Below are 22,117 nucleotides of genomic sequence, written 5' to 3'. Positions count from 1 at the left end.
CAGGCAAAAGTTTGAGGGGAAACAGGATGCTGATATATTCTAAAAGTATGAACTCACTGCTGCTGCTGCTGCTAAGTCACTTCAGTTGTGTCCGACTCTGTGTGACCCCATAGATGGAAGCCCACCAGGCTCCCCCGCCCCTGGGATTCTCCAGGCAAGAACACTGGAGTGAACTCACTTGATATTAATGAATTAGGAATGGAAAAATAGTAAGTTTATTAGTGGAGGACCCTGCCAACACTGCTTTAACCAAGTGATCAAGGAACATCAACATCATGTCTCCCCTGCCATAATGCACTGAGAAGGGCACAGTACCACCCTTGTGGTCTTCTTGCCCTCAGATGCATAACCTCAATCTTACCATGAGAAAACATCAGGCATAGCCCAACTGAGAGGCATTCTGACTGGCCTCATCAGAAGTATCAAAGTCATGAAAGACAGGGAAAGAATGAGGAATCATCACAAACTGGAGGAGACTGAGACATAACAATGAGATATGATATGGATGTTGAATTGGGTTGTGAAACAAAAACAAAAAAGGATATTAGGGGGAAAATAATGAAATTCAAATAAAGACTCTAGATTAGTAATAAGCATTGTACTGATATTAACTTCCTCTGTACTGTGGTTTTATAAGTTCCGTGAATTCCCAGATGTTCAAGCAGGTTTTAGAAAAGGCAGAGGCACCAGAGATCAAATTGCCAACATCCGCTGGATCATGAAGAAAGCAAGAGAGTTCCAGAAAAACATCTATTTCTGCTTCATTAACTATGCCAAAGCCTTTGACTGTATGGATCACAATAAACTGTGGAACATTCTTAGAGAGATGGGAATCCCAGACCACCTGACCTGCCTCTTGAGAAACCTGTATGCAGGTCAGGAAGCAGCAGTCAGAACTGTACACGGAACAACGGACTGGTTCCAAATAGGAAAAGGAGTACGTCAAGGCTGTATATTGTCACCCTGCTTATTTAACTTATATGCAGAGTGCATCATGAGGAACGCTGGGCTGGAAGAAGCGCAAGCTGGAATCAAGATTGCTGGGAGAAATATCAATAACCTCAGATATGCAGATGACACCACCCTTATGGCAGAAAGTGAAGAGGAACTCAAAAGCCTCTTGATGAAAGTAAAAGAGGAGAGTGAAAAGGTTGGCTTGAAGCTCAACATTCAGAAAACAAAGATCATGGCATCTGGTCCCATCACTTCATGGGAAATAGATGGGGAAACAGTGGAAACAGTGTCAGACTTTATTTTTTTGGGCTCCAAAATCACTGCAGATGCTGATTGCAGCCATGAAATTAAAAGACACTTACTCCTTGGAAGGAAAGTTATGACCAACCTAGATAACATATTAAAAAGCAGAGACATTACTTTGCCAACAAAGGTCCGTCTAGTCAAGGCTATGGTTTTTCCCATGGTCATGTATGGATGTGAGAGTTGGACTGTGAAGAAAGCTGATGGCCGAAGAATTGCTGCTTTTGAACTGTGGTGCTGGAGAAGACTCTTGAGAGTCCCTTGGACTGCAAGGAGATCCAACCAGTCCATTCTAGAGGAGATCAATCCTGGGTGTTCATTGGAAGGACTGATGCTAAAGCTGAAACTGCAATCCTTTGGCCACCTCATGCGACGAGTTGACTCACTGGAAAAGACTCTGATGCTGGGAAAGGTTGGGGGCGGGAGGAGAAGGGGACGACAGAGAATGAGATGGCTGGATGGCATCACCGACTCTGTGGACATGGGTTTGAGTGAACTCCGAGAGTTGGTGATGGACAGGGAGGCCTGGCGTGCTGTGATTCATGGGGTCGCAGAGAGTCGGACACGACTGAGCGACTGAACTGAACTGAAGTGAACATTAGGGGGAAGCTGAGTAAAGGAGATATAGGCAATTATTGTACTTTTAGTTTTTTACAACTTTTCTGGAAGTCTAAATGTATTTCAAAATACAAGATTTTTAAAATGCAAAATCAAACCAAACCTCAAATACTTAGTAGTGTTTTGCCCCACTAAAAGCTTTATTTCTACTTAAACCCCCTCCTCAACAGTTCCTCATCACAAGTTAAATGAAGCCCAGTCTCCTCACATAAGACACACAATCTGGTCCCTAGCCGCATCTCTAGGCTTATCTTCTATCATTCCTCATACTCCAGCTAAGCTATGTGACTATCAGTGCCTTGAAATCACCACCATCTCTTTCACCTCGGTGCCTCCACATGTGTTGCCTGTGCCTTCTCACCACCTTGCCTCATCCAACTCATGTCACCTTCATTGGGAAACCTTCTCTGACCTTTTAAGTGTGAGATAGATGTCCCCTCTGTGCTCTCCTGTGCATATGCCTGCTAGAGCACTTATATTGCTGGTCTTTGTTTATCTTTCCAATTGAAATTTTAGCTCCTCAAGGACATGAACCATGCGGGGCCTAAGGACAGAGGTGACCTAGTTCACTTGTCAGTATTCTGACACAGGGACAAGGGAACTTGATGGTATTCTGAGAAAGAGACTCCCTGTACTAGTGAGTTGGGTGGGGCAGTTGTACTCCATAGGGTCAATTTCCATGGAATCTATTGCACTGGGGCTGGGGTGAGAGATGTGATGGAGAAACCATCACCCTGTGGGCCAGCCTGAGTTAGCAGAGCAGAAGGTGTCATGTCACAAGGAGCAGAGGCAACAGCTGAAATTCTTTCATGGAGGCTAGGTGATACTTCTTATGTGGTATAAAGCCATACTGCTGGAGGGTTATAGCCAAGGCAAGGGTAGGAAAGACACACTGGTGGTGCCAGCAAGGTTTGGTTCATGATGAGGATGTGAGAGTCAAGGGTGTGAAGAGGGGACTAGGGATAAGAAATGAGCTGAAGAGATAGTCAGGGATTGGATTTTATCCTGTGGGTGATAAAAATCCATAAAGAGATTTCAAGCAAAAAACTGACATGACCAAATTCATGTTTTCAGAGTGGTTTGGAGACAGCTAGGCTGGAAGCAGAGAGACCATGCAAAGTCTGATGCATAGTAAATGTTCCATTCAGAGTGGAAGTCAAGTAGTAGCAGCCAGGAGGATCCCAATGAGGCCCTGAATGATTTAATGGTGTTCTTAATTCCCTTCTCCTAGAGACCAAGCAGGGTCCATAACCTGGGCCTTCAGTGGGGGCTAATTGGGTCTACTGTGGGGATTGAAAGGCTTAGATATTTGGGGGTGGGTGAAAGGAGCCAGATCATTGAAGCAATGGATAAATAACAAGGTCCTACTGTATAACACAGGCTTCCCTGGTGGCTCAGTGGTAAAGACTCTGCCTGCCAATGCAGGAGATTTGATCTCTGTGGATTTAATCCCTGGGTCAGGAAGATCCCCTGGAGAAGGGAATGGCAACCCACTCCAATATTCTTGCCTGAAGAATTCCATGGACAGAGGAGTCCGGTTGTTTACAGTCCATGGGGTCACAAAGAGTCAGACATAACTGAGGGACTAATACTTTCATATATAATTATGATATATACCAGAAATTAACACAACAATGTAAATCAACTATATCTCAATAAAAACATAAATAATATGTAGCAGAAGCAGAACGAAGCTGTGCTTAAATGATTTTTGTTGTTGTTTAGTCATTAAGTCATGTCTTTGCGACCCCATGGACTGTAGGCCACCAGGGCCGTATGTCCATGGGCTTTCCCAGGCAAAAATACTGGAATGGGTTGCCATTTCCTCCTCCAAGTGATCTTCCCGACCCAGGGATCAAACCTGCATCTCCTGCATTGGCAGGCAGATTCTTTATCACTGAGCCACCAGGGAAGCCTGCTTCAGTTCAGTTCAGTTCAGTCACTCAGTCGTGTCCGACTCTCCATGACCCCATGAATCAGAGCACGCCAGGCCTCCCTGTCCATCACCAACTCCCAGAGTTCACTCAAACTCATGTCCATAGAGTTGGTGATGCCATCCAGCCACCTCATTCTCGGTTGTCCCCTTCTCCTTCCGCCCCCAACCTTTCCTAGCATCAGAGTCTTTTCCAGTGAGTCAACTCGTCGCATGAGGTGGCCAAAGGATTGCAGTTTCAGCTTTAGCATCAGTCCTTCCAATGAACACCCAGGATTGATCTCCTTTAGAATGGACTGGTTGGATCTCCTTGCAGTCCAAGGGACTCTCAAGAGTCTTCTCCAACAGCACAGTTCAAAAGCATCAATTCTTCGGTGATCAGCTTTCTTCACAGTCCAACTCTCACATCCATACATGACCATGGGAAAAACCATAGCCTTGACTAGACGGTCCTTTGTTGGCAAAGTAATGTCTCTGCTTTTTAGTATACTATCTAGGTTGGTCATAACTTTCCTTCCAAGGAGTAAGCGTCTTTTAATTTCATGGCTGCAATCAGCATCTGCAGTGATTTTGGAGCCCCAAAAAATAAAGTCTGACACTGTTTCCACTGTTTTTCCATCTATTTCCCATGAAGTGATGGGACCAGATGCCACGATCTTTGTTTTCTGAATCTGCTTAAATGATACCAAATACCTCAGTTAATTATTAATAGTTTCTCACTCCTTTTCTCAACTGATTGATATAGCCTTTGCTCAGATATAGTTTATATTCAGGCCACCTAAGGAGAAAGTGAAATAGATGGCCTTTTTGTGGTTTCTCTTGCCCAACATCATTCTTAGTTAAAACTCAATTATCTTTACCAAATGTTGGTACTTTCCCCACAATTGGTCGACCTTTTTTTTTTTTTTGCTTCCTGTCAGAAATCATAGAAAGACTTAAGAAGCCTCCTCCAGTGTACAGACCAGTGGTTCCTCCTGAGCATGCACCCCCAGAATGTCTCCAGCTGATGAAGCAGTGCTGGGCTGAGGCTGCAGAACAACGACCAACATTTGATGAAATATTTAACCAGGTAAGGACTCTGTGAAGCTTAACACTGCCCAGAAGCTATCCTGAAGCCAGCCTACCAAAACAAACTCCTTGGGTTCTCATCATACTGTGGAAGGACCCTCTTGCAAGAGAAGAAGGCATTATGGGGATGAAGCACGGAACTGCTATCTGAAGGCCCTTCGGTGCTGGATCATCTCCAGTACATCCCCCAAGAGCATTAGGATTCGTTTTGGTCTCTCTTGTATCTGAACCTCTGCTCCATACCATCCACAATCTGACCTAACTGACCTTGCAAAGATGAACTTGAACCACTAAGCATTTGCAAGGCAATGCCATTGAGACCATTAGTAGAAGGAGTCGGTGAACCCTGGAATAGATGGGGACCCTCATAGAGCCCTATTTGCTTTGGAAACTCCAGAGAATTCTGATGAGTATCTCATTTAAGTGAAGCCAGATTGTTTTTGGAGGGTATGGAAAAATATGAGGAGTTTGAAAGGGTTTCAAGATGGAAGGAAATGCAAACATGGAGTACAAAAGCAGGAGGAATCTCCTTTGGTTCCTAGGGAACTACTTGAGGCAGTAAGCCCTGTGTGCTCAGTTGTGTCTGACTCTTTGCAACCCCATGGACTGTCACCTGCCAGGCTCCTCTGTCCATGGAATTTCCCAGGCAAGAATACTGGAATGGGTTGTCATTTGCTTCTCCAGGGGACCTACCCAGGGATCAAGCCTGCATCTCCTGCATTGGCAGGCAAATTCTTTACCATTTAGCCACCCGGGGAAGCCCTACTTGAGGCAATAAAGTACATGAAAAGTTATAAGTTCCTTCCCTAAGATACTGAGTTTCTAAAGAGCTTGACTCTTTCCCTAGAATTCGGGATTCAACAGGGAAAATGAGGAGCGGAGAGAGAGAGCCCTGCTAAGGGAGCCCTGCTAGGGTGCGGTTCCTATGTCAGAGCATGCGCTTGAGGGCTTTGTTCAAATGAAAGGATATTGAAACTGAGGGAGTGCTGTGTCAGCGGTGGTGGAGAGGCTTTTGAACCTGGCTGGTGTACCACACTGAGATGCTCAGTGAGTGGCAGGTATCTGAGGTGGAAAACAGAAAGAATTGGATTGAAAGCCTGGGGGGCCCTGAATATTGAGTTATCCATGTCCCCAGCTCAGAATGCCTCCATTAGCCTGGCTGAGTCTCTTGAGGACACTCAAACAGGTGTTCAGTAGTAGTAGGGAAAAGGCACAGAACCATGGAGGTCGAATTTCTGAAAACTTACCATGAGGCAGGAAGAAAAGCATTCACCCTAGTGTTGATGCTAGAGATGTTATTTCAGAAGGCAGCAGAGAAGCTGGTGATAGATAGAGGGAGTGCACATCATATGACCTTCAAACAGGATGGCTTGGGGCTGCCCTCACTGAAATGCCCCCCCAATCCCTGCAGCTAATCCAACTGAAATGGGAAGAGGAGGAGGCTCCCTGGGTTAGGCAATAGGGGAATTGGAAAGATCCCCTGTAGGTGGGCACAGCAACCTACTCCAGTATTCTTGCCTGGAGAATCCCATGGACAGAGGAGCCTGGTGCACTACAGTCCATGGGGTCGCACGGAGTCAGACACGACTGAGCATCTGAGCACCAAAGCATCTGAGTTTGCTCCTGCAATTACCAATAGGACCTTGCTGGAGAGGCCAATGTAGACCAGGCTCAGAAGGAAGGTCATAGTGTTAGCCCTGGGGCATTGAGTGCTACGTAGAACACTTGTGAACCCTTATGTGTATAAAAGGGTTCATTGGGACAGATTCCTAGGTGTTTATTGAGCAAAATTACCACCAGTCTTGGTATCAACCCAGCCTTTTGCCTGCTGAATACAGCAGTAAGGAAGGGCTAACCCTTCATGAAGATTGAAGGCAGGAGGAAAAGGGGATGACAGGATGAGATGGTTGGATGGCCTCACCGACTCAATGGACATGAATTTGAGCAAGCTACAGGAGTTGGTGATGGACAGGGAAGCCTGGTGTGCTGCAGTTCATGGGATTGCAAAGAGTCGGACACGATTGAGTGACTGAACCAAACCAATGTTATGACAAGCTCCTTGTCCCTGTAGATGAACAGGGTCCCAGGAGGGCATATTGCAAATCTGTGGCATGCAGCCACCTCTAAAGGATCAGGGGCAAGACCAGTTGAATTTCTACATGACCCTGACATGAAGGCCAAGTGTTAGGAGACACCATTATTCTTGGGCCCCATGGTAAGAAATAAGGATAGATCTTACCATGTAGATCTTACCAGGCTTTCCTTGTGGCTCAGATGGTAAAGAATTTGCCTGCAATGCAGGAGCCCTGGGCTCAACCCCTGGCTCGGGAAGATCCCCTGGAGAAGGAAATGGCAACCCACTCCAGCCTTCTTGCCTGGAGAATTCCATAGACAGAGGAGCCTGCAGGGCTACAATCTATAGGATCACAAAGAGTCAGACATAACTGGGCAACTAACAAACATAAAAAAAAAAAATGTAGATCTTGGGTCACATTTAAGAGGTCAAGGAACCTCCAGCTGTCCAAGAACTGGTAACATGGTGGCATTAGAAGACAAATATAGTTTTGTAGGTTGATGATCTAGAAGAGTAAAAGAGCCCTCCTCTTTCCCTTATCCCACTTCACAACTGGCCTGAGCTCCAGACCAAATCCTCTTGCCTTTGAAGTGGCTACTGCTTATGTGTTAGCACCTCAGAACTGAAGGATACTGACCAGAGAGCACCTTTGCTTAGACTTGAAAGAACCAGAAGGGTAGGGAAAGAACTACTCAGGGAAAGAGAGCCCTGTGAATGGGCCAGGGTGACAATAGAGTGAGAAGTGACTTTTCCTATTTATACTTTGGTTTACCTCTCTTGCCCTGGCATTTTAGAGGAAGGGATGTATGATAAAGGGTCTTGCTCCATCACCTCTAAGTTTAAGGAGTAAGAATTCTCTGACTCTCTTTCTGCTTTACTTCCAGTTTAAAACTTTCAATAAAGGGAAGAAGACTAATATTATCGACTCTATGCTTCGGATGCTGGAGCAATATTCTAGCAACTTGGAAGATTTGATCCAGGAGCGAACTGAAGAGCTGGAAATTGAAAAACAGAAAACGGAAAAGCTCCTAACACAGATGCTACCACCGTATGTGTGAACACCTGAGGAGTGTGAATGCTTATAAGAGTGTGTTCTATTAAAAATAGAAAAAAAAGTGCCCATCAGCTAACTGCTCCCTCCCCATGTCCTGTACCCTCTCTACTCCCAGTAGGTTTGAGTCACACCTTCAAATGAAAGAATTGGAAAACCCAGGGAGCAGAGCACACTTCCTAATTTTCCACTTCTTGTGGATCATGCTAGTCATTTACATTTTTGATGCCTTGGTTTTTCTATTTGTCACTTCATGACTTTGCCTGGAAGTTGACCAATTAAAAGGAGACAGTTTTTTGAGCTCCTAGAGGGAAGTAGCTGAGTTGTTTTTCTAGGCTTTTCCTTCCTTAGAGTGAGAGCCTTATGTGTTGCTACCCTTTCCAAATTTTTCAAGTCCCCTTATCATGATCTGCTAGGAGATAATCTGGGAAGTTAGTCTCCTGCAAAGGCAACCTCCTGGGAACACTTCGAGCCCCCAGGTGGGGTGGAGTGGATGGGTCAGGGGGAAGCAGAGAAAGAAGGATAGAGAGTTGGAAAAAGTCCACAAAGGAACAAACCAGGACTCTCTACTCAGTAATGTATTACAGCACCTGGCACATTGCCTGGCACATTGTAAGCACTCAATATCTGTTTGTAAAATAAATGAAAGAATGAGTGTTTGCATCCCAGTGACATTTTCTTCCTTCTTACCTACTAAGCAGTGAATTTTGGAGAAATTGTGTTCTAGCAGATGTGGCCTTGAGGGAGGCCTGTGTCCTCTGAGGAATGTCTGTGTCTGCTTTTCAGATCAGTTGCTGAATCTCTCAAAAAGGGCTGCACAGTCGAACCAGAGGGCTTTGACTTGGTCACCTTGTACTTCAGCGACATTGTGGGCTTCACTACCATCTCAGCCATGAGTGAGCCCATTGAGGTGGTGGATCTTCTCAATGACCTGTACACCCTCTTTGATGCCATTATTGGCAGTCATGATGTCTACAAGGTACCTTAGTTAGCAGGACAATATGTTCCAGAGAGCAATTTTGATATGAGACCCACCTGTGTGTACTCCAAAATTGAAGGAAGGATGCAATTTTATCGAATGCTGTTATTTAGGAATTAAAATTTAAATAGTATACCACTTCCATTGGTCTCCCTTTGAAAACGAAGGCCAAATAAAATGCATATAATATCACATTTTTCAAAATAACAAGCTCAACACTGCAAGAGATTGCTGGTCAGATTTCTTTTGAGCTGTTTTCTAGAGCTGGGACTAAGAAGAGGTTGAGACCAAAAAGTGTTATTGTTCTTCAGTTTCCAAGTACCCACAGGGCAGGCACGGAAGGGCATACAGAAGTGTTGGTGTTTGGCATATAGTTGATGACTAAGTTCATCTTGGGAAAATTTGTGTATATATAATACATGCTGTTAAAATTTGGTTCCCTCCTTTAGGTACTGTTTTTATACAGGAGGAAACTCAACATTGGACATGAGGCTCTCTGGGATTGCTACAGGGTAACCTAAAGCCCACCTAGTGGTCTGAGGTCTCAGGAAGTGATTAATTGTGAAGTTGTAACCTGCTGCTCCCACTTCCCCTGATCCCTCCAGCGGGTCACATTCCACTTTTTCTATCAAAGGTGGCAGAAGATGAGTGGAGAACAGTTGACTATATTCACTCATTTCGGTGCCATGCTTCTTTCCCCTTGATTGTATGTGTTGCCCTGTCTCTAGGCAGAAAAATGACTAAAAATCTCATAGCTACGTAGGAACATGTCCATGTTGCCTGCAACATCGAAACTTGTTTTAGTGATGTACCGAGGTCCAGCCTCGGCAGAGTCCAGGGATACCCTCAGGATGAGTGGCGTCAGCGAAGAAAAGAAAGCGAGTCGAGTCTTGATTGACAGCAGAATCAAGACTACTTTTTTTTTTATATCAGTGTTTATATACCCTCAGTTCAGTTCAGTTCAGTCGCTCAGTCGTGTCCGACTCTCCGCGACCCCATGAATCAGAGAACGCCAGGCCTCCCTGTCCATCACCAACTCCCAGAGTTCACTCAAACTCATGTCCACAGAGTTGGTGATGCCATCCAGCCACCTCATTCTCGGTTGTCCCCTTCTCCTTCCGCCCCCAACCTTTCCCAGCATCAGAGTCTTTTCCAGTGAGTCAACTCGTCGCATGAGGTGGCCAAAGGATTGCAGTTTCAGCTTTAGCATCAGTCCTTCCAATGAACACCCAGGATTGATCTCCTTTAGAATGGACTGGTTGGATCTCCTTGCAGTCCAAGGGACTCTCAAGAGTCTTCTCCAACAGCACAGTTCAAAAGCATCAATTCTTCGGCGATCAGCTTTCTTCACAGTCCAACTCTCACATCCATACATGACCATGGGAAAAACCATAGCCTTGACTAGACGGACCTTTGTTGGCAAAGTAATGTCTCTGCTTTTGAATATATTATCAAGGTTGGTCATAACTTTCCTTCCAAGGAGTAAGTGTCTTTTAATTTCATGGCTGCAATCAGCATCTGCAGTGATTTTGGAGCCCAAAAAAATAAAGTCTGACATTTTTTCCACTGTTTTTCCATCTATTTCCCATGAAGTGATGGGACCAGATGCCATGATCTTTGTTTTCTGAATGTTGAGCTTCAAGCCAACCTTTTCACTCTCCTCTTTTACTTTCATCAGGAGGCTTTTGAGTTCCTCTTCACTTTCTGCCATAAGGGTCTTGTCATCTGCATATCTGAGATTATTGATATTTCTCCCAGCAATCTTGATTCCAGCTTCTGCTTCTTCCAGCCCAGCGTTCCTCATGATGTACTCTGCATATAAGTTAAATAAGCAGGGTGACATTATACAGCCTTGACGTACTCCTTTTCCTATTTAGAACCAGTCTGTTGTTCCATGTACAGTTCTGACTGTTGCTTCCTGACCTGCATACAGGTTTCTCAAGAGGCGGGTCAGGTGGTCTGGTATTCCCATCTCTTTCAGAATGTTCCACAGTTTATTGTGATCCACACAGTCAAAGGCTTTGGCATAGTTAATGAAGCAGAAATAGATGTTTTTCTGGAACTCTCTTGCTTTCTCCATGATCCAGCGGATGTTGGCAATTTGATCTCTGGTGCCTCTGCCTTTTCTAAAACCTGCTTGAACATCTGGGAGTTCACGGTTCACATATTGCTGAAGCCTGGCTTGGAGAATTTTGAGCATGACTTTACTAGCTTGTGAGATGAGTGCAATTGTGCGGTAGTTTGAGCATTCTTTGGCATTGCCTTTCTTTGGGATTGGGAGGAAGACTGACCTTTTCCAGTCCTGTGGCCCCTGCTGAGTTTTCCAAATTTGCTGGCATATTGAGTGCAGCACTTTCACAGCATCATCTTTCAAGATTTGAAATAGCTCAACTGGAATTCCATCAACACCACTAGCTTTGTTCGTAGTGATGCTTTCTAAGGCCCACTTGACTTCACATTCCAAGATGTCTGGCTTTAGGTCAGTGATCACGTTATCATGGCTATCTTGCTCGTGAAGATCTTTTTTGTACAGTTCTTCTGTGTATTCTTGCCACCTCTTCTTAATATCTTCTGCTTCTGTTAGGTCCATACCATTTCTGTCCTTTATCGAGCCCATCTGTGCATGAAATGTTCCCTTGGAATCTCTAATTTTCTTGAAGAGGTCTCTTGTTTTTCCTATTCTGTTGTTTTCCTCTATTTCTTTGCATTGATCACTGAGGAAGGCTTTCTTATCTCTCCTTGCTATTCTTTGGAACTCTGCATTCAGATGCTTATATCTTTCCTTTTCACCTTTGCTTTTCACTTCTCTTCTTTTCACAGCTATTTGTAAGGCCTCCTCAGACAGCCATTTTGCTTTTTTGCATTTCTTTTCCATGGGGATGATCTTGGTCCCTGTCTCCTTTACAATGTCACGAACCTCCATCCAGAGTTCATCAGTCACTCTATCTATCAGATCTAGACCCTTAAATCTATTCCTCACTTCCACTGTATAATCATAAGGGATTTGATTTAGGTCATATCTGAATGGTCTAGTGGTTTTCCCTACTTTCTTCAATTTAAGTCTGAATTTGGCAATGAGGAGTTCATGATCTGAGCCACAGTCAGCTCCCAGTCTTGTTTTTGCTAACTGTATAGAGCTTCTCCATCTTTGGCTGCAAAGAATATAATCAGTCTGATTTCGGTGTTGACCATCTGGTGATGTCCATGTGTAGAGTCTTCTCTTGTGTTGTTGGAAGAGGGTGTTTGTTATGACCAGTGCGTTCTCTTGACAAAACTCTATTAGCCTGCTTCATTCCGTGCTCCAAGGCAAAATTTGCCTGTTCCTCCAGGTGTTTCTTGACTTCCTACTTTTGCATTCCAGTCCCCTATAATGAAAAGGACATCTTTCTTGGGTGTTAGTTCTAAAAGGTCTTGTAGGTCTTCATAGAACTGTTCAACTTCTGCTTCTTCAGCATTACTGTTTGGGGCATAGGCCTGGATTACTGTAATATTGAATGGTTTGCCTTGGAAACGAACAGAAATCATTCTGTCGTTTTTAAGATTGCATCCAAGTACTGCATTTCGGACTCCTTTGTTGACCATGATGGCTATTCCATTTCTTCTAAGGGATTCCTGCCCACAGTAGTAGATATAATGGTCATCTGAGTTAAATTCACCCATTCCAGTCCATTTTAATTCACTGATTCCTAGAATGTCTATGTTCACTCTGTATATACCCTAAACTAGTACAATTCAAGGCAATGGCACCCCACTCCAGTACTCTTGCCTGGAAAATCTCATGGACAGAGGAGCCTGGAAGGCTGCAGTCCATGGGGTCGCTGAGGGTAGGACACAACTGAGCGACTTCACTTTCACGCATTGGAGAGGGAAATGGCAACCCATTCCAGTGTTCTTGCCTGGAGAATCCCGGGGACGGGGGAGCCTGGTGGGCTACTGTCTATGTGGTCGCACAGAGTCGGACACGACTGAAGTGACTTAGCAGCAGCAGCAGTACAAGTCTAAAGGGGAGTGAACAAAATCAGCTCAACATTATGTCAGTTTGCCTTTTACAAAACCAGAATGTTACCCGCATACTTCTTTTATGAGAGTCTTATCTATAGTAGATTTTAGTACATTATCTTCTGGCCTTGGGGCCTGTTAACATCTAGGTGAATGCAAAGCCATTGTTTGTAAGCTATTCTTATTTTTCCACTTGCCTTGAGCTAAACAGAAAACAGAAAAGTTGCAGTCTCATAAGGTAAAGTTGCAGCAGGTAGAGATTTAACACAATAGTCAGTTCTTTCTAGTTACTACACACAAACTCTGTGGCTCTGGTGAGGCAGCCTCTGCCTAGCACTCCTGGTTAATATTAACCATTATCTTATTGTTTCTACACTAGGGCTAAACTCTTATTTTTCTAAATTCTAACTATATTAACAATAATTTCTACATCAAGAGCAAAAACACAGCTAGCAAACATTGATTCAGTAACAACTTGTAGAATAATATTTTTTTATATTTTCTAATAGGGCTTCTTCACACCCCCCCCCCAAAGGGCTCTGCGCCTATTAGGGCTTTTTGTGTGATCAGGTTCTTTATGTTATTTATGATTAAGGTGTTGTGAGCAATCATGTGCATTAGTACCAAGGGCATAAACAAGTTGATTCCATTTGGAAAGAGATCGGGGAAGGCCTTCTGCCTGTGTCACAGAAATTAAGGAGCAGTCAGAAAGACAGTAGTCAGAAAGACAAGCATCAGAAAGACAGATATTATCTTTAAGGTGAGCGCCAGGGCAGCTTTTTGAAGTCCCTGAAGTCCTGATCTGCCTTGCTGTCAGGTCTTCTCCCCATGACCTTGTCATGGGTGGGATCTCGCGTACTGGCTCCCGGCAGTGACGGAAAAAGATGCCCCAGGCATCCCACACTTTAGACAGCTCCTCTGTCCCAAGAACCCAGCTGGAGCTGGAGAATGAGTAGCTCCATTCATTGGATCCTTCACAATAGTCTGAAAGGTTCCAACTCTCAAATCACACACAGGGCAGTGTGTCTATCTCAGATTAGACAGGGCTCTTTCAGGTCAAGTAGAGAGCCTCAGGGCTTGGCTAAACTGCCTAAATAGGGCTCAGAAACAGGCATCATGCCTGTCAATCAGCAGGAGCTGCAAACTAATCAAGAAGCACACGTGGAAACCGTGGTGGAGGGAAAAATCCATGGAATCAGACTACCTGTCTTAACTTGTTGAATTCAAGCAGCCTGAAGAGAAAAACAAATCACTGAAAGCTAATTCAGTTAAAATTAAAATCAAAGATGATTCAGTGTGGGCAGTAACACAGCCACGGGTTTAATCAATCCAACCGATACTGTTTAGACAATTGTTGGGGGTCTTGGGAATGAGGCTGTTAGGTATTTCGATACTTCATGGCTGCAATAGGAAGCTAGCAGGCTGTTTTCAGGACAGAGTAGGGCTATATGAATCCAAAAATTACATCCAAGTGTTCAGTCCTTTTTAATAAAAACAACACAGTACAGAGGAAATAAAAATTGAACCAGCAGCGGATCACCAAATCCGTTTGTGTTTTCATTTTTTTACCTATATAATTGGAATTACCTCCCCTGCCACTTGATAATCTGAAGTGGAAGTGAGAAGGCTGCTTCAGCATTATGAAGTTGGGGATTTGTTTTCAGTTTCAGTTTTCCTACTACCACTCCATCTCAACCAGACCTTTTCTATGCCTCATCTACCCTTTCTGTGTCCTTATTCTGGTTTATGCAACCCATATTCCCACACCAGTGTCACACCAAGGCCAAGAAGCACCCATTTCCCTTCTAATTTTCTCATCCATATCCCTGGGGTCTCCTGGGTGACTGACTCGTTAAGCTGAAGGATCAACCACCAGTCAATGATAATAGCCAGCCAGTGAGTTTCTCCCTCCCGTACATTGCCTTCTGTGTGGGCAGGCATGCTTATTTATCTGAGAGCAGGAATCCTTTTCTCAAATTGTATCACGTAAGGGAGGCCCTCACCCTACTCCAGTACTCTTGCCTGGAAAATTCCAGGGACGGGGGAGCCTGGTAGGCTGCCGTCTATGGGGTCGCACAGAGTCGGACACGACTGAAGCGACTTAGCAGCAGCAGCAGCAGCAGCAAGGGAGGCCCTGAATGGAAGCATCCTGAGGTACAAAGCCGCATAGGCGCAAAGGATCACTACAGAAAGTCATAAAGTCATCTTTTTAGTACTGTTGCCAAATACTAAATTTTATCTGGAACTGAGTCATAGGCCCAGTCCTATGGTTTATTTCAAGACACGTCAGTTTGGCTGTGATGATGATGGTAATGGCTGGCACTTATCATCCCCCAGGCAGGTTTTAATTGCTTTGACATATATTAAGTTATTTTGTCCTTAAAACACTCTATGAGGTGGGTGCTTTCAATATTCCTATTTACAGATAAGGATACTGAAGCACAGAGGGGAAAAGTTATGTGACTAAGGCCACACAGTTTGTAAAAGGTGCATCTGGGATTCTAAACAAGGCTATGTGACTTCAGAGTTTCATGCTCTTAACCATGGCGCCCTGTGAGTGCAGTTATTTAGGAGAACATAGATTTTTTTTTGGCCATTTAAAAAAATTTATTCATTTTAATTAAAGGATAATTGCTTTACAATATTGTGTTGGTTTCTGCCATACATCAACATGAATCAGCCATAAGTATACATATGTCACTTCCCTCTTGAATCTCCCTCCCACCTGCCATCCCATCCCACCTCTCTAGGTTGTTACAGAGCCCTGGTTTAAGTTCCCTGAGTCATACAGCAAATTCCCATTGGCTATCTATTTTACATATGTTAGTGTATATATGTTACTCTCTCCATTTGCCCCACCCTCTCCTACCCCCAGTGTGTCCACAAGTCTGTTCTCTATGCCTGCATCTGCATTGCTGCCATGAAAATAAGTTCATCAGTGCCTTCTTTCTATATTCCATATATATATATGTCAATATATGATATTTGTTTTTTCTGACTTACTTCACTCTGTGTAATAGGTTCTAGGTTGATCCACCTTACTAGAACTGACTCAAATGTGTTCCTTTATATGATTGAGAAATGGTCCATTATATATATGTACCACAGCTTCTTTATCCATTCATCTGTCAATGGACATCTAGGTTGTTTCCATGCTCTAGCTATTGTAAATAGTGCTGCAGTGAACATTGGGGTACATGTGTCTTTTTCAGTTTTGTTTTCCTCAGGGCATATGCTTAGTAGTGGGATTGCTGGGTAATATGGTAGTTTTATTCCTAGTTTTTAAGGAAATCTAGGAGAACATAGGGAGAAGGCAATGGCACCCCACTCCAGTACTCTTGCCTGGAAAATCCCATGGACAGAGGAGCCTGGTGGGCTGCAGTCCATGGGGTTGCTAAGAGTCGGACATGACTGAGCGACTTCACTTTCATTTTCACTTTCATGCATTGGAGAAGGAAATGGCAACCCACTCCAGTGTTCTGGCCTGGAGAATCCCAGGGATGGGGGAGCCTGGTGGGCTTCCATCTATGGGGTTGCACAGAGTTGGACACGACTGAAGTGACTTAGCAGCAGCAGCAGCAGCAGGAGAACATAGAGTTTTAACTGAATGGAAACCTGTACTAGCAGAGTCTGACTGCCACATTTCACAGACGTCCCTTCAGCTTACTTATCTTTTGGATTTACTTGCAAAGCTTCACCTTACTAGTCACTGGAAAGAGTGGATACACTTCTGTGGGGAAGACGAGGAGCACAGAGTCACCTTTATTCACAGGTGTCCAGCTCTACTGCCACCTGCAAAGCAGTGGAGGGCCAGTACTGCTGCTCCTTAGAGAGGCAGTCCTGGGACAGGGAGCTGGTGGGAAGACAGTTCTCACTCCTGAGGAAGCTGCAAAACTATCACATTAGCAAGGCAAAGCAGAAGGAACAGACTGTTTCATATCCTTCCTTTCCTTTTCCCTCTATTTGCCTTAAAGCTACCCTAGCTCTTTGACCCCAAATGGTCTAGAGAAATGCTTGCTGGGAAAGCACCTTCTCCAAGGGTGCTCCCCAATGAATACCCATGGACATTCCCAGAAATCTTCCCTTTCCCTTGCCCCAGGAATTATTTGGAGCCAGATAGTTCACTAGGGCCAGACAGGAACCTGAGAAGTAACTGTAGAATCTTTGGGTGCAAGACTTAAACGTCAGTATTTTTTAAATGAAGTTTCTTAAGTGATTCTACTGTGCAGCCAGGCCTGTGAAGCACCAAGAGCCTCTTTCTGACTTCTTCACTTTGCAAGAAGAACACTTAGCGTCCATCATACCCTTTAACTGTATGAAAGCTCACACATACACTGATGTATGCGTGCTCACACACACACACACACACACAATTTACTTTCTAATTCTATTTCCCCTGATTTCCAGGTAGAGACCATTGGAGATGCTTACATGGTAGCCTCAGGCCTCCCAAAGAGGAATGGCATGAGGCATGCAGCTGAGATTGCAAACATGTCCCTAGACATCCTCAGCTCCGTGGGTACCTTCAAGATGCGGCACATGCCAGAGGTGCCAGTCCGGATTCGAATAGGCCTGCACTCAGGTAACAAAAAACAGCTAAAGCGGGAGAAAACATTATGCACCTCAAGGGAAGGCTGGAAACAGGAGGAAGAGGGTAGCTCTTCCCTGATTATTGGCAGCTGGATTATCCAGGTGTCTAGTGCTGCATCATTCCTTTTCGTCTCCCCAAGTTTCCTCTCCTTCCACCACCTGCTCTACCCCAGTGGACAGCAGCTCTTGTTCTAAGTACCAAACCCTTCCAGTCCACCTTTCTTGTTAGAGCCAACATCTCCGTGATTATGATACACGGATACATATGCAAGACCAGCCTGCATATGTAGTATTTAAAGGATCATTCCTTTATTTCGTTGAAGTCTCAACTCCTGGAGTGTTTTTTCTCCCACCTCCCTCCTCACTTGCTTGAACATCTTCAGGATGCCGCTTCATTGTACCCTTTCCATCTGTCTTTATACATTCCCAGGTATCTCCTCGGGTCTCTCATCTACTAGCTTCTACTCACCTCCTGTTTATCTTTGCTCTTCTAGGCCCCTTTTCTTCCCCCATCATTTTCATCCCTTTCCTACCAAATTCTGTAGAAGAATATTGACATTTATCATGCCATTTCTTCACTATCCACCCTCTTTAGCTCCTTTGCCATCTGGCTTCAGCCCTCACCACTTTTCCCAGTCCTAGTCTGCCCCTATCTCTGTAGCATTTGGTATTCTTGACAATCCCCGCCCCCAGTTGGCTTTTATGACCTGCTCCTCACTCTCTGAATGCTTGTCCATTTCATTTACTGGCTCCCTTAGCAAACTCTGCTCTCTAACTGCGCCCACATTTTCTGCAAAGCTCTGAGCTGTGATCTCCTTGCTCTCTGTATGTCCTGACCTCGAATTCATTTCTCAACTCACTCCAAACTGGCTTTCATTTTCTACCGTTGTTCGATAATCTCATCTGTCTCTGTCTGTGTGCATGCTCAGTTGTGTCCGACTCTTTGCGACCCCAGGGACTGTAGCCCGCCAGGCTCCTCTGTCCATGGAATATTCCAGGCAAGAATACTGGACTGGGTTGTCATTTCCTTCTCCAGGGGATCTTCCGCATCCAGGGATCGAAACTGCATCCTTTGTACCTTCTGCATTGGCAGGCAGATTCTTTACCACTGTGCCACCTGGAAAGCCTTCTGTCTTTATCTATATTGATATGCCCCAGGGTTCTGTCCTTTATCCACTGTTTCTCTCCCCTACTATGCTCTTCTGGGTGATCTCATCCATGTCTGTGGTTTAACTACCACTTGTGTACTGATGACTTCCAACTCTACAACTTCAACCCTGTCTTCTCCCTTAAACTTCAGCCCTGAATATCAGACTTATTGCTGACAATTCCATTTGAATTCAAGTTCCACATGGACATCAGACCAACACATCCAAAACAGAGTCACTTTCTACCCATATAAATGATCTCCTCTTCCTGTATTTATTTTCTATTTCAGTTGGTGTCACTACCATTCACCTAGTTATTCCAGTTAGTCTTGAGAGTCATCCTTCTTGACTCTGCCTTCACCCTGATCTTCACCATTCAACCAATTACTAAGTCTTACCTTTTCAATATTTACATTCAATATTTCCATTTTACCTTTTCAATATTTATTGATTCTGTCTTGTCTCTTCTTGACTCTCATTACTCAAGTCTAGGCCACCAGCATCTCTTGCCTGGATCACTGCCATAGCATCTTCGTGCTTCCACTCTCGCGTCTTTCTGTCCATCCTTCTCATAGTTATCATCATAATCTATCTTTGCTTGCCTGTCCATCCATTAGACTATAAGCTCCTTGCTGGCAGGAACCAGATCTTACTCATGTTTATATCCCAAATGCTTAGCACATAGGTGATTTTCATTACTTTTCTTTTAAACAGGAGCCTTCATCTCTCATTGTTGCTTCAGTTTCACATCAACAACTCCCCTTGGCACAACTCTTCTTGGATGATTTACCATTACTTCAAATCTTGCATTTCTAAAACTTCAAGTCATCTTTTCCCACAAACCAGCATAAGTTCACAGGCCCACATGCTAATTTTCTCATGGTTGTCAATCAGACAGTCAACATGTCTGTTGGTTCTCCTTCCCTAATGTCTCTCTTATCACTTTTTGCCCTCTATCATCACCTCCTTTCCAGTACTTACAACTTTGTGCTTGAGTTACTGCAATAGTCACTTAACTGTTTTCCCTGGTTTTACTTTCTCCCCTTTCTATTCACTGATGTGAGAAAAAAAGAAAAAGAATTTTCATTATGTAATTCCCTGCTCAAAATTCTCTAGTGGTTCGAGATCCACCATCTTGTATAACCCAATAGCCAATCTTGTCTCTATTTTCTCCCCAGGCATCTGAACTAAGCAGACTGCTTTCTATAAGAGCTTCCCAAAATTCCAAACTCGATCCCAACCACAAACCTTTGATTTTTGTCCCTTTTTTTCCTACTCAAATCCAACTCACTCATCAAGATCTAAATCAAATCCTACCTTCTCCACTGGATCTTTTTGGACTGAACCATGCCTTAATAAGCAACCCCTCTCCCATTTTCTAAACTATTAGAGCACTTCTGCCTGCACCATTTATCTTGCCTCAACCATACATTGTTTCGGACTGTTGTTTAATTGCTTCTGGTTTGGTAGTCTCCTCTCTTCAATTAAGCTCTAAATTCCTACAGAACTGAGGCTATATGATACATTTCTTTTTTATTCCCCTTGGTGCCTAGTTCAGTGCTCAATGAATGCTTCTTAATGGGTGAGACATGATTTATAATGAGAAACATAACTTTTGTAGTTTTCTTTTTAACTTTTATTCTTACAAATGAATGTTCAGAAGGAATTTTTTAGAGCAAAAATAATTATTTTGTGTGTGCATGCTTAGTTACTCAGTCTTGTCCGACTCTATGCGACCCCATGGACTGTAGCCTGCCCGGCTCCTCTGTCCATGGGGATTCTCCAGGCAAGAATACTGGAGTGAGTTGCCATGCCCTCCTCCAGGGAATCTTCCCAACCCAGGTCTCTCGCATTGCAGGTGGATTCTTTACCATCTGAGTGACCAGGGAAGCCCTTCTCTAACTCAGAAAACAGCAAAAAATAATGTTGAACAACTTTTACTTAGAACAGAGACCAGAAAGGTGAAGTTGGAGACATTTTTAGATCTTTTTGAACTAGATTTTCAGTATGGTTCTGAAATTTCTTTCAAGTAATATTCATTCTCTGAACACTTAACATGGTTGTATTAAACTGTAAAAGCAAAAACCATTCTAAGGGCAAATAGAAAATATTATCAGATTATCTTTATATACTACCCTTCCATGCCCTAACACAAATGATTGAATGTCAACTATACTTCTTTTCAGATTTTCCAACTGTCTTAGCAATAATTCACTTTATAGACACAATTTGGGAGACAAATAGCCCCATGGATACCTCCTTCCAACCCTGAGGCACAAGAAAGACTCACATTTTTCCCTTGAAACAAACATGCTTGGATCCTGAATCCCTGCCCAGGCTTTCTTGATTGGGTTTAATGCTTGGTTGTCCTTATTGACAGATATAAGCATCTTGGGTGTAACTGTAACTTGGAACAAAGGCATCAATCAGAAGGGTAATCATTTCTACATTGTCATAAATTTGTTTTCTTATAGGGCAAAGAGTTCATTACTCACCATAAGACTTCCTTCAGAGTCCCAGAGCTATTTAGTGGCCACTTTATTCTTTATACGGCTACATCCTTTCCCTTGGCAGTGTCCCTCTATTAGCATTGGATTCATACCTGTTGACTATAATCCTGATTACCTGTGCTCCTCTATAGGGCCGGTTGTTGCTGGAGTGGTGGGCCTCACCATGCCCAGATACTGCTTGTTTGGAGACACTGTGAACACAGCTTCTCGGATGGAATCAACAGGGTTACGTGAGTTCCTCTAGAGGGATGAATGGGATGGTAATCTCCGCTACTGGGAAAGTGATTCTTCCTCAGAAGAGGGGAAAGAGAGCAGAGAGATGTTTGAATGTTTCAAAGAATTATTAAAAAGTAATTTGAGAATCTTCAGTTCAGTTCAGTTCAGTCGCTCAGTCGTGTCTGACTCTCCGCGACCCCATGAATCACAGCACATCAGGCCTCCCTGTCCATCACCAACTCCCGGAGTTCACTCAAACTCATGTCCACAGAGTCGGTGATGCCATCCAGCCATCTCATTCTCCGTCGTCCCCTTCTCCTCCCGCCCCCAACCTTTCCCAGCATCAGAGTCTTTTCCAGTGAGTCAACTCGTCGCATGAGGTGGCCAAAGTATTGCAGTTTAAGGGGATGTAAAACACAGGTTTTTGTCTCTAATGGCAAACCAGTAGGGGGTGATGTTGGATTGAACATCTACCTTTCTTGTTTTAGAACTGAAGCTGTAGCTGGGTGACACTGAAACAGGCAGCAATTTGATCAAAACAACAACAACAAAATCCTTTGGGTAAAGGAAAAAATTGGCCAGCCTGATGGGTTTGTGGGCATCATATTGAAAAAAGAAACAGGAAAGGCCCTGACATTTTTAGTTTTTCAACTAGTTTGTAGAGACACACCCAA

The 22,117-nt window shown here is 43.9% G+C and overlaps 1 protein-coding gene across 1 annotated transcript in view; it reads left to right on the top strand.

Moving 5' to 3' along the window:
- The window catches only part of GUCY2F (guanylate cyclase 2F, retinal), a 104,321-nt gene that overhangs the window by 70,007 nt on the left and 12,197 nt on the right, over positions 1-22,117 (top strand). Inside the window, exons 11-15 of the mRNA XM_055393331.2 lie at positions 4,729-4,877; positions 7,835-7,998; positions 8,788-8,980; positions 17,387-17,561; positions 21,359-21,457. Coding sequence (XP_055249306.2) covers positions 4,729-4,877; positions 7,835-7,998; positions 8,788-8,980; positions 17,387-17,561; positions 21,359-21,457 — 780 coding nt within the window. The remainder of the gene's footprint in view (positions 1-4,728; positions 4,878-7,834; positions 7,999-8,787; positions 8,981-17,386; positions 17,562-21,358; positions 21,458-22,117) is intronic.

Source organism: Moschus berezovskii, chromosome X, assembly GCF_049115385.1.
Source record: "Moschus berezovskii isolate FMDL1 chromosome X, NW_MosBer_1.0, whole genome shotgun sequence".
Taxonomy (NCBI): Eukaryota; Metazoa; Chordata; class Mammalia; order Artiodactyla; family Moschidae; genus Moschus; species Moschus berezovskii.
The sequence above is the reverse complement of the archived record's forward strand: the minus strand, read 5'-3'. Positions and strand labels throughout refer to the sequence as shown.